Here is a 13,446-nt window from a genome sequence, read left to right as displayed (position 1 = left end):
TTTATTTATTTATTTATTTATTTATTTATTTATTTATTTATTTATTTGGCAATTCAGGAGATTTTCTTGCTCAGACACCAACAGATAAATAATGAAGCAAAGCTCTGGTGATAAACAGGCTTCTGCAGAACTTGAAGAGGTCATTGACTCACTGAATCAGGTGTTTTGGAGCAGGCAAACAATCCAAACATGCAGGATAGTGACCTTCGGTTCAGTCTTCTAATTCTGACACATGACAGATAACAGAACTAATTTTATTTTTGTTGTCATCAGTCTGTCACAAAAATCCATTTTGTTCTTATTTCTGTATTTAAATCTATAAAATGTACTTAAGGTAACACAGTCTGATGGATAGAAAACAGGATTTTAGCTCCATCAAGATGTCCAAAAAGCTGTTAAAACAATTTGAGATGCAGTAAATGATCACAATTTTTTAATAGGAATATTAAATATTGTTAGTTATATCTTGAGACAGAAAAGTGCTTGTCTCACCAAATTGGAAGTCAATAAATTGTTTACATGTTCACAATAATTTTACTATAACCATTACTTCATCTTTTAACCTCCCACACAAAGCAAGCCAATCCAACCAATCACTGTTTTGCCAAACTCCGCCCACACCCAAGAACCTCCGCTTAAACTCTAAACTCCGCAATTCACGGCTTGCTTCACCCACACCAAGAAATCTACCAAACATAAGGACAAACTCTGGCAATCACAGTTAGGACAAACGCCACACAAAGGAACTCTACAAATCCTGGTTAAGACAAAACTCCGCCCACACCGAGAACTCTACCAATCACGATTAGGACAAACTCCACCCACACCGAGAACTGCACCAATCATGATTGGGACAAATCTGCCCACACCAAGAACCCCACCAATCACAACTAACTCCACCCACACCAAGAGCTGCGCCAAATACGGTTAAGACAAAACTCCGCTCACATCGAAGTACTCTGCCAATCATTGTTGGGACAAACTCCGCCCACACCAAGAAACACTCCCTATGTACAGCAGAGACCCCATACTTGGAAATTTGTAAAAAGTCAAAGGCAGCTGTGGTAGAGTGGACAGGGGAGTCATCCTGTAAGTAGTAGGTTGCCAGTTTGATMCCCCATTCCATCCATCTCAATCGGTGCATGCTTGCTGGTGGTGGTCAGAAGGCCCAGTGGTGCCAGCTTCTGAATGTGTGTGAATGAATGAGGTGAATGATTGAAGTGAAAAGAACTTCGGAGTCTGTAATGGCTTGATAAAGCCATAAAAGACCAAACCATTTACCACAGAAAACTCCAGAAACTCTGCAGAGCTGCAGACCACTTTGATAAACGTTACAAGGCAATTTGGCTTCTTGAAAAGAAAACATGAAACTTTTGCAGGTTCTACAGATGCAGCTCGTTCAGTAAAAGAATCAAACATTTGACAGCGTTTCATTCTGACAATATGAGTGTTGCACTCTTATCTTTTGTGTCACTCTGAGGGGCATCGACCTCGTGAAACCAAATCTGACACGCAGACCGGCTGCACCTGTGAATATTAGTGAAACTCTGCAGAGAAGCCACCATTATTTTCTCCTTGCTGGCAGAAAAGTGCCGTGGAGGAGCAGACAACACGGGCAGGTTTAAAGATGCAGAACAGAAAGCAGGACTCATTAGTATGCAGCGAGCAGCTGGACTCAGGACATTTGTATTCCTCCTCAGAAACCTTTCCAGTGTTTCTCAGTTAGATTTATGTATTTGTACTTACAAGAGATAAGAGAATCATGGGAGAAAATAGATTCTGCAGATGACTGCATTGGCTGTGCTTACTAAACAGCACATGCTTTCTCTGATGGATCATAACTAATTCACGGAAGACTGCTTTGTCCCCGCGCTTTGTTGTTCATAATTAGGAGAATTAGTTCCTTCATATCCACATATCCAAATAGAATTAATACTGTCGTAAACTAGTTATGACAGGGAGCTGTAATCCTGTTGGGGTCTGCAGATTTAGTTGCAGACAAAGATCAGAACACAGATTTGAGTTTCTGGTTCAAACAGTAGCCATCAGGGTCAGCTGGAAAACAACTCGCTGAGCTGCAAACATCCTGTGCACAAACCGAGCTGCGAGGAATGGTAATGAATCGCAAATATTCTGACTCCAATATGCAACACTAGTAATGAATGTTGCATAAATGTAAAGCTCATGTTTCTGACTGAACGATTGAATTTAAATTCATGTTTATTAAAAACAGCAGAACATGCAGCTTTGCAACCAATGCAGGTCTTCACAGTCCAGTTTTACATGGTTTTAGATGTAAAATAAAAACACACTTTTAGATAAACCAACATGTTCTCACTGTTTTATGTAAATATAAACAAGGAATACTGCTGAAGTTCTTTTTAAGCTGCCTTCTACTTTTCTGTTTTGCACGAGCTTTAAGATACCAACAAGCTTTAGTGTATTTTCTGCATAAAAACATGAACTTTACTACAATAAATGGTTTAACGTKTTGATGATTGTTGGATCTGACCAAAAAAAGTGATTAAAAAGCTAAAATAAAAAAAACTGGACTTTTATTCTGAAGTTGTTTCACTTCCTGTCCAGGTCAAAATTCATTTTGAATTTAGAAAACATTTATATGAAATGTTGTTTTTATTTGGAGCATCCTGATCATAATTCCCTGGTGTTGTGTCTCAATGGGACTTTCCTGGATAATTAAAGGGAAAAATATATTAAAACATCTGGTGAAATAATTTAATAACCAGAAGTACTCATTGGAAAATGTTTATATGATATTAAACTAACAGATTTCTTGTGATCTTTACTGGCATTTGTGTCCTCTCTGTTCTTGACCAGATACAGAGTTTAAACCACAAAATGAATAAAAGAAAAGTAAACAACCTTTGAGGCGTTTTGTCTGTAATGACAGTAGCCTTTGTGTAACAAAATAAAAAGTCATCATGGATTCTGGACACAGATGCAGTTTGAGCTGCTCAGATAACTTTGAGCTGTTTCCTTACAAAGGCGTTGCCGCACCATCTGAATAATGGATTATTTCTTGTCTGCGACTCGTCCCAGATCTTCTTCAGTTTGATAACATTTATTCAAGACACATGTCTGACATTCAGACTGAGTTACGTTTTGTCTTCTCTGAAACGTAGAGTTTAGAAAGTTGTTGTTCAATAAACTCTAACCCACAGCGTTCATGTCAGTGCTGCAAGGTGAAGGTGGAGGAAGGAAGGAACTTTTATTTCAGTGGGAGAGATCCCAGATTTATGATGTATCTATTTGATATACCAGAATGATCTTTGTTCTGAGTGTAGTCGCTGTAGTTTGCTGTCACTTTAAAATGATCAAAATCCRGCTGCCAGTTGGTGCTCACTCCTCAGAATTAAGCAGCAACTAAAAGTGAACGGAGTGGAACCCTGAACAGTTACAGAAGTGTCGTTCTCCGTTTGTGTTTCTGTAGCCATGGAGGGCGACGGGGAGGTGATCATCAGCCCCGTTCAGAACTGCAGCCACTGTGAGAGCGGAGAATGTCACGAGAGCAAAGACGGCATCGTGTGTTACTGCGACGAAGACCTGGTCCTGGACTCGGACAGGGTGTCCTGCGTCAACGTCTCAGGTTGGACTTGTCACTTTCTAWAAACCAAATAATAAATTTATCTACAAAAGTAACAGAACCTGGGAGGGTTTGTTTTAATTATCAATTTTAATTATAAGTTTTGTTTATTCATGAGCAGAAAGAATAACTGAGCATCATAGGTGAGTAGAGTACACATAAGTTGCACTCTACTTGTACTTGAGTATAAATGTACTTAAGTAGCGACTAAAGTTAGCTGTCCAAGAAATTACTCTAGTACGAGTAAAAACATTTTGTAAAGTGGATACTTGAGTAAATGATCATAGCATCTGATTTAATATTTTAAGTGATGTCATCAGACTAACAAAAAATACAGTTATGTGCAAATTTGTGTATTTTAAAAAACTAAAATGAATAAAATTAACACAAATAACACAAAAAAATTACAAAATAAGAAATTCCATCCATCTGCTGCCTCCCTTGACCCGATCCTGGATAAGTGGAAGAAAACAAGAAATTCAGTTTTTCCGTTTTCTGCCGCTTATCTGGGATCAGGTCTCGGGGGCAGCAGCCTAAGCAGAGAGACCCAGACTTCCCTCTCCCCAGCCACTTGGACCAGCTCATCCGGGGGAATCCCAAGACGTTCTCAGGCCAGCCATTGTCCCTCCAGCGTGTCCTGGGTCTTCCTCTGGAACTCTTCGCAGTGGGACGTGCCCAGAACACCTCACCAGGGAGGCGTCCAGGAGGCATCCTAACCAGATGAACCACCTCAACTGGCTCCTCTCCACGTGGAGGAGCAGCGGCTCTACTCTCTACTCAAAAAAAAAAAAAAGAAATTTCAGCAGAATGCCAGTGGTCCTTATGGGGACCAAAGACTGGTCCTGATCTGGTGTAACTCCATTTTTGGGTTTGCGGTTATGTTTCAGACTAGGTGTGAATTGAGTTCAGATTAGGGTTAGGTTTATGGTAAGAGGTCATGTTTAGGCCATAGAAACATACAAACTTGTGTGTGTATACAGTATGTATATATGTGTGTGTGTGTGTGTGTCTACGTCTGCTGCATTTCTGGTTAAAACATGTTTGCTCTTCATTCAGTGAAGTTCCTTATGGTGGGTGGAGTATTCCAAAAATTTTACTCAAGTACGAGCAAAAATACTTGATATTACCAAAGTAAATAAAACGGTTTAAAACTACTTCTAAAGGTTTATTTTTTTCCAAAAATTTTCTCCAATGTAACTAGTTACTACCCTCCTGCTGAGCATAAAAATGGATTTTGGATGAATAAGAAATGTAAACTAATCTTTGTGAAGCTGGAATTGTCTCTTAATCTGAGATAAATTATCTCTTTATGAATGTTGGTCTGAAAATAATTATATTAACAGAGATTCTCTTTATAATCTGAGACAAAATAACTGAATTAATTCCATCTCAGTGTTATCTTAATAACCTCCAGTCTTAGTTTGACCCTGCTGTATGATCTGATCTCATTAAAGATGCCAGGTTACAAAAGGTCACAGCTTCAATACGGTCTCTTTGGGTTTGCAGGTTTGTTCCTCTGTTCAGACCCCCCCTCCTCTCCTCTGATGGGGGGGATTTACATGCAGTCGTCGTCGCTGCTCCGGCGCTCTGTTGTGTCATCGCTTTCACGTCGTTAATTAAGTCGGAGATCTGCGTATGGAAGTGAATGTTAATGCTTCTCAGGGGAAGATAACTGTATAATGCTGTTGTTTCCTTTTGTCTGGCAGACGTGTCCTCGCAGCCCCCGCAGCCGTCTCTGTCCCATCTGGCTCTGGGTCTGTCYGTGGGGACCTCGGCCCTCATCGCCGCCCTGCTGTTGGCCGTGTCGGGGGTCATGATCAGTGAGTATAACTCCACAGAGGAATGCTGACTAATCTCAGGTGCAAATGATAAAAAATATTGAGCAAACCTTAAGATTTTTAAATGTTAAAAACTGTTTTTCTGAGCAACCGTAAAATCATATTATTCATTTAGCCATTTAATCAATAAACTTTAAAATGGTAACCAGCCTGACGGCTCAAACAAACTGTGTTCTGACCTTTTCATAACAAAATGAGCATCGATGGTTTTAATCTCCACTTCAGGGACCTTAAATTAAAACTCATCCAAGTCTGTTTGAAGAAATCTGTCACCGACAAACGTCCAAAATATATACATTTATATCCATATAAAAGCATGTAAAACAATAACAAATCCTCTTTTTTCTTTTTTTTTTTTTTGCGAAAATAGCTGGAACAATTATTAGTAGAAGCATTATCAACCAACAAATACATTGTTTCATCAGATGAAATTAATGAAGTTTGGTAGATTATATCTYACAAGTTATGCATAATGCTCATGAAAATGTCTTACCAGTAATTATTTTGTTAAAAGAGAGTCAATATAAACTTAAGGGAATAGAGATTAAAAAAACAACTCAATTTTGTATTAGTTTAAAGGAACTTTGTGCTGTAAGTCAATGAATAAGTTTATGGAATAAACTTAATGATATTAAAACTTCCAGAACAATTTATATGTTTAAAAAGATGATAAAAGCTAGTTTATTGAAAAGAAAACTATTCAAATGATGGATCTGTTGCTGTTTTTGTTTCCAAGTTTGAGTCTGTAAACCGTCTGTAGTATTATTATTTGAATTTATTTTAGAGAAAATTAAGGGCAGATGTCATCAGATTTTTCTTCCCTTTGCTTCCTTTCATTTCATTTATAAATTGCGTTTTGTTTTTTTATTGTATTTAGATTTTTTTCATGTTTTACTATATGTATTTGTACGCAAACACATGCATATTCAGCTTTAGATGTTTTGAAATGAGCTCATCAAACTTCAAATTACATATCGTCCACCGTCTTTCATCCAGATTTATAAGCTAAGATGATTTCATGAGGAGTTGTTGCTGTTTTTGGTCAAACCTTAGAGATGATTTTTTTTTCTGCCGTCTCATGCAAATATTGTGAGACAGAATTAAAAGTGTGTGTTGTGAGCTACTACCATACTGACTCTGGGTTTCAGCTCAGTATCAGTAAATACAACTGCGTTAAAACATTTTAACGTTGAKTAGCTGCAGTGGTCATCTTAAAAGGGATCGACTCCAAAAGTCAGTCAGTTATAGGCACAGGTTTATGAGATATTTTGCTAACACAACAAACACAGACACAGCCAGTGCATTAGGAGAAAGTTTGATATGCATTCAGGCAGCAAAGGCTCATGGGACTTTTCATAAAATGATAAAATATGAGTATTTGTGTTCTTATAAAGTGTGACAATGTACACGTGTGCGGAAATCTAAATATATCTTGTAGTTTTTTTCTTTCTTGATCAATCGTAATACAATTCAAAGATAAAGTCCACACCATGARTGAAAACTTTCTGCACTGCAGCCTCTTATAGCCACTGGATCGATGTACGAAAGACTTATAACAACACAGCTGGTGGGCCAGTTCCAATGGTTTGATGGGTCAACTTTGGCCCGCAGGCCCCACTTTGGGCACATCTGCTTTAAAAATTTTAAAGGGGCTATATTATGTTTTTCTCAGGCATACATTTAAATACTATACCATAATAAAGTATTTTTGTCACATTTAGCTGTTATTAAAATGCTGTTTTTATGTTTAAATAGAAAATAAACTTATCTTCTCATCAYTTCCTCTCCTAAACGCCTTGAAATTGGCCTCTGTCTCTTTAAGAACCACCTTCCGCTTCTGTCCCACCCACTTCGGTGCGGGTGGGTGGGCTGCTATGATGCAGTTTACTTGGCATCTGAAAATACATTTCCTCAAAKGTATTTTTAAYCTGAAAAGAGCTTCACTGAGTGAGAACTAATGTTGAGAGCTCAGCAGACAGTTTAAGTTTCACTTTCAGTTTCACCCGAGAGCCTGCAGGAGTCATGGGCGGGGTGTGTGTGGAGTGGGGTGGGGGTGGGGGTGCTCTGCCATGAGGAAGCTCTGCTTAAAGACACGTCCCAGGGGCGTTTCTGGTCCCCACCTGTCATTTAGCTCCTCAGCATGGCTTCCTAAAAACGCTGCAGGATTTCTCAAACATGCATGAATGAGTCAGAGCAAGGCTTTGGGCATGTTTTTATGAGAGTATAACATAACATGATATAAAACTCAAAAAAGCTGATTTTACATGATATTGCCCCTTTAACATAAACAAAGAAAGAAAATGTTTTGCAACCATTTTTCTCTTTTTTTCTAAACAGGAAGTAAACTTAACAAGCACAAAGTCTCTGCAGTCACGCTCCCTAACACCTCCCGAGTCGGCGAGGAGTTTTATTTTCAAAACAAACCAAACAAGTTTTATTTTGACCTAAAACCCAGAGGTGCTGCAGAAAGGTCGACGGTTGATTCCGGTGGATCTGGTGTAACAATTCCTTACGTTTATTTCCTCTGTTCAGATTTCAGATTTAACTCCAGAGCGACTTTTTTTTTTTGTCTTTTGCTGAAAACCCAGACGTTACCTCAGTCCGCCCTGCCTGCTGCTCCCTCTCAGGAGGTTTGTTCTCTGATTAGAGAGCGAGCCTGGCGGTCAGCACAAACGCTCACCTGCCCGCCCGCTTTCAGCCAACAACAGGCAGACATATGCAGCTGCTGAGTCGTCCTCTCCTCCGCATACACACACACACACACACACACACACACTCGCTCACGGCACATTTCAGACTCCCACCTTCCAACACGTGTTGAGGAGGCGGAGACAAACGAGGACTGAGTGTGAGCAGAATGAAACATGCTCGTGATGGATGGCTGCTCAGCCGGCGGCCGGCGGCGCTCGTACATTAGACGCCACTTTGTAAATAAATACACACACAGATCATTCTGCACGCGACTAATACGTTTACAGCCCAGGTCRAGGCTTCAGGCGCTGAGAAACGTGAGATTTTTGTTGCTGCTGGTGGTGGTGGGTGTGCAGCAGATAAAAAAAAAGGCTGACATGAAGCGAGCTCATGAGTAACACTGAGGAGGAGGAGGGTGTGAAGTGATTTCTGTATTTAATGTGAATATTTGGAACAAATTCCAAAACTAAATGTTATCTGAACGTATTCAAGACAAACCTAACATTTGATAAAGAAGGGTTCAAGAGCTCTCACAGATGAAAAATTTCAATTTCACAGTGATTGTTGTGTTTGGTCTTTAGAGAAATATTATTTTAACAGCGTCCGGCTCTGTGCTCTGTGGCTGCGAGCGATAATTTTCTACAAGGAGATAGGTTTCGCTGTTCTTTTTTTATTTATTTATTTTTAGAACTGTAGGTGTCTCAGCGGGGTGACTCAAACGCTTTCATTTTCTTCTCACCAGTGTATCGACGTAAACATACGGAGCTGCAGTCCATTCAGCTGGAGCTGCAGAGTCCCGACTGTAAGCTCAGCAAGCTGCGAGCCTCCACCATCATGACCGACTACAACCCCAACTACTGCTTCGCCGGCAAGACGGCGTCGGTCAGCGACCTGAAGGAAGTGCCGCGACGCAACATCTCCCTCACCAGGTGAAGGACTTCAGCTGTGCAGAGATGAAAACGTGAAACTCATTGATTCAAAAATATGAATACAGTGTACAATTACTGAACATGATGTGTTCTTTATGAATTTGTTCAAATATGCCAACATTTCTCTGTTCCAACACACCTGATTTAAACTAGATAACTCATAGCAGTAGCACATATGACCCCAGCACATTTGTGGGCCTGACTGATAGTCCTTCAGAGCTAAACAACAACAAAAAATCTGAGGCTCCTATGTTGAATACAGTCTTTTTTTTTTAAATTATAAGCAATTTTGTTTTGTAGTCCAGACATCTGCTTTTCAGGTGGGGTGGGTGGGGGTTGGGGGTAGGTTAAGGGGACTCATTGGTGGGCCCGATAGATAGCCCTTCATCAGAGYTAAACGATAAAAAATAAATCTGAAGCTCCTATGTTGGATAGTTTTTGTTATAAGCATTTTTGTATGTCAGACACCCCTTTTTCAAATGGAGCCCCCTCCTCAAATATGGGGTCCATTGTAAAACAGTTGGTTGACGTAGTGTAGATCAAACACGTCTACAATCCTGCCAAATTTCATGTTGATCRGTGCAACCATTTCCGTGCTGCGGTTGACCAAAATTCACAGAATTTTTTTTAAACAGTACACAAACAATATGACCCCTGCTTCCTGTACCGAGGTCATAATTAATGTGTTTGTGTAGATCGGATGCTGAGGARGTAAATCTACCTGTCTAATCAGGTGTGTTGGAGCAGAGGAACACCTGAAACATGCAAAACACACCACTGGTTTATCAGTTATCTTAATTTTTTGTCCTATTTGTGCAAACAAAGTGTCTGATTACACTCGCAGTAACATAAGGTGCTAACCTCACTCAGTAACACCAACATGAGGCACTTAAAAATCAATTAAGACTTTTTAATACGTGGTTTAGAACTAGAAATAGTGCATAAAATAAGGTCAGACTTGCCTAATTGTTGGGATTTATTTGAACAGTTGAAATCTAACAGTGGTGTAATCGCTGTGTGAGAAAAGAGCAGCTTAAATAAAAGTCCCAAAGTGCTTCAGATTATCTTCAGTTTTTACTGCTGTTTCTCTGTCCTTATTGCTCTCCGGATCAACATTTTGCTTCTTTCTGCAGCTTCTGCAAACACGAATATGTTGCATTTATTAAAACTCATCTAGAGACCGAGATGAAGAGAGAAACTTTTTTTTCAGCATCTCTTGTATTATTTAAAGTAAAAATCCTTAATGTTTCATAGCTTTTCTCAAAGCTGCGCTCTCCTGATGATTATTGCAGACGCTCATTTAACTGAGGTCTTATTGCAGGGGTCTGGGTCACGGTGCTTTTGGGGAGGTTTATGAAGGTCTGGCAGTGGGGATCCCCGGTGAACCGAGTCCGCTGCAGGTGGCTGTGAAGGTGAGTCTGATCTGATCAAACACTTGATCAGCACCAAAATATAAGTCACTACGGTCATGACTGCCTTTAGAAAATTATGTGGGGAGGCAGGGTTGTGGGTTAAACACTTATTCTTAATGGCTTGTATTTTTCTTTACTTTTATACTTCATGTAGTTTTAAAACCAGTACTTTTACACTTTTACTTGAGTAAAATGAGTTGATAATGTGAATAGTTTTGACACCTCTGCAGTTCAGAAAGTTTTCCTCTTTTTTTAAACAAATTTTGAGTTTATGTCAAAAGTTTCTAATTTTAATGATGTGTGACGCCAATCTACAGTAATTATTAGTACTTGGATTATAAAATGAGTTAAACATTCGCTAAAAAAAGAACTCTGTAAAAGGTTTAAGTAATTCTTGGTCCACTCCAGACTCTTCCTGAGGTTTGCTCTGAGCAAGATGAGCTGGACTTCCTCATGGAGGCTCTAATCATCAGGTAGAATCCAGTCGCACACTTCTGCTCATTAGAGTGGAGGCGTTTCGCTCCTAATGCTCCATTTCCTGCTGTTGGTGCCTCCGCAGTAAGTTCAACCACCAGAACATCGTGCGTTGCATCGGCGTCAGCCTGCAGGCCATGCCCAGGTTCATCCTGCTGGAGCTGATGGCYGGAGGAGACCTCAAGACCTTCCTGAGAGAGACCAGACCCCGGCTGGTGAGAACACCTCGCTCGTCTGTCCCTCCACACAATACTTTTCTTTTTTTTTAACAAAGCTTTGTTTCAATGTTGGCGACGCCAGCTTTGAAGTTATAGTAAAACAGTTGCTCATTTACACATCAGACACCATCTCTGTTCGTTGGGCTGATGGAGCCTCCTCGGGGACTCTTTCTCCTCTGGCTCTTCAGCTGCTAAACGCTCCATTATTTTCACCAGACAGTCGCAAACTGCGTCTGCTGTTTGGTGAATAACAGGTGGCCGATAGTTCTCAGAGCTTTTAGGGACATTTTGAAGTGGAACATCGAGGGGGGAAAAAAGGGTTTTCTGTTCATTTGTTTTTTCCTTTGTTTAGGAGTTAAAGAGCGTCAGGACAGACTGAAGCTCCTGTTGTAAACCAGCTCCAACAGAAGGGACAGGTTTTGATTTTCACGTTGACATTAGTGAGGTTTTAGGGCAATTCAAATCTGTTTCACGTTTTATTTACCATTAAAAGGACGTGTTTTAAATCTACTTTCAAACCAATAAAAGAAACTCTCGTATGCTGATATTCTATGCTCAGAAGTGTTGGCACCCCTGAAATCTTTCCAGAAAATTAAGTATTTTTCCAAGAAGATTATTGCAATCACAAATGTTTTGTTATACACATTTATTTGCTTTGTATGTATTGGAACAACACAAAAAACAGCAGGGGAGGAAAAAAGCCAAAATTGATATAATTTCACACAAAACTCCTAAAATGAGCCAGACAAAATTACTGGCATCCTCAGCTTAGTTGGTTTCACACCCTTTGGAAGAAATAACTGAATTCAATCACTTCCTTTATTGTTTAGTGTTTTTATTGTATTTTATTGTACAGCACTTTGTTCCTTTGGAGGAGTTTTAAAGGGCTTTATAAATAAATTGGATTGGATATTTGAAGGGCGTCTTCTCCCAACAGCTAGTTTTAAGATCTCTCCTCAGGTGTTCAGTGAGATTTAGATCTGGACTCCTGGATGGCCACTGCAGACCTCTCCAGCRCTTTGTTTCCATCCATCTTTTGAAAGATGTTTGAGCTCTATCCTGCTCATGACTTCAGACACAAACCCAGCTTTCTGACCCTGGGCCCTACCCTGTCACCCAAATTCTTTTGGTAATCTTCAGATTTCATAATGCCTTGCACACAGTGTCAGAGGCAGCAAAACATCTTTGAACCGTCACCATATTTGACTGTAGAACCTGTGTTCTTCCACTTACATTAAACAGTACAATGGTTAGTTTTGTCTGGACCATTTTTGGAGTTTTGCAAAAAGTCGTATCAATTTCAGATTTTTCTTTCCCGTGTTTTTTGTGTTCCAACACTCACAAAAGAAATAAACGTATAACAAAACGTGTAATTKCAATATTTTTCTTGGAGAAAAGACTTTTCGAGCATGACTGTATGTGTAATCTACCAGTTTTTCTGAATATGCTGAGAAACATTTAACTCTGGATCATCTTCTCTTTGTCTCCCATGCTTCAGGACCAGCCGTCCAGCCTGACCATGGTGGACCTCCTCAACGTGGCCAGGGACATCGCTAAGGGCTGCCAGTATTTAGAGGAGAACCAGTTCATACACAGGTGTGTTTCCCATGTCGCCTGAACAAAAATGACGCAATGAACAGATGAGCTGCGTGGTTCAGTATTATGATAAAACTAAAATGAGGTCGATGTTTGTTTTCTTCGGGTCTCCCTCCTCTCTACTCCTTAGAGTAGGGAGGAGTGAACTCTGGCGTCAGGTGTTTGCCAGGTGCGTGGTCTCTAACCTCTGTAGCATGAGAGCCACATGGATGGGCATTTAGCTAAAGGACTGTCTTCAGTTTTCTGCCGCCTCAGGACGGAACCTTGGGTTCGCCGAAAGTTTTCATTTTACACATTATGTACGTTTTGTAAACTTCCTTAAATTTCATAAGCAGCATTATTTTACGAAGACAGAGGAAGACACAAAGAATAAATCGAGCCGGCTTGGATGGAGGTGGACTGTGATTTTACAGCTTCAGCAGCTGTTGTGAGTTGTTTTCACAAACTTTGGTCCGTCTGTAACTTTACGTAAATTTTGTAAACTTCTTTAGGTTTCATAAGCGGCTCGAGGTTCAGTTATTTTATGAAGCCAGAAAAATATGAAACATGCATACAGAATAAACTCCTCCGGCTTGGATCGAGGAGATAAATGTGGTGCCGTTTATAAAGTTACAGTCAAAAATTACCACCAATATTTTTGTTTTATTTAGCCTTTTATAAGAAAAAAGAACAGATTTATTTTTC

At 39.9% G+C, this 13,446-nt stretch overlaps 1 protein-coding gene across 1 annotated transcript in view; it reads left to right on the top strand.

The window, feature by feature from the left end:
* alk (ALK receptor tyrosine kinase) overlaps positions 1-13,446 on the top strand; it is a gene marked incomplete in the record, with an annotated part of 370,289 nt that overhangs the window by 337,979 nt on the left and 18,864 nt on the right. Inside the window, 7 exon segments of the mRNA XM_014009808.1 lie at positions 3,452-3,607; positions 5,311-5,424; positions 8,876-9,062; positions 10,384-10,474; positions 10,883-10,947; positions 11,034-11,163; positions 12,665-12,762. Of these exon segments, the coding sequence (XP_013865262.1) occupies positions 3,452-3,607; positions 5,311-5,424; positions 8,876-9,062; positions 10,384-10,474; positions 10,883-10,947; positions 11,034-11,163; positions 12,665-12,762 (841 nt within the window).

This window comes from Austrofundulus limnaeus, unplaced genomic scaffold (genome assembly GCF_001266775.1).
Source record: "Austrofundulus limnaeus strain Quisiro unplaced genomic scaffold, Austrofundulus_limnaeus-1.0 Scaffold2, whole genome shotgun sequence".
Lineage (NCBI taxonomy): Eukaryota > Metazoa > Chordata > Actinopteri > Cyprinodontiformes > Rivulidae > Austrofundulus > Austrofundulus limnaeus.
The sequence above is the reverse complement of the archived record's forward strand: the minus strand, read 5'-3'. Positions and strand labels throughout refer to the sequence as shown.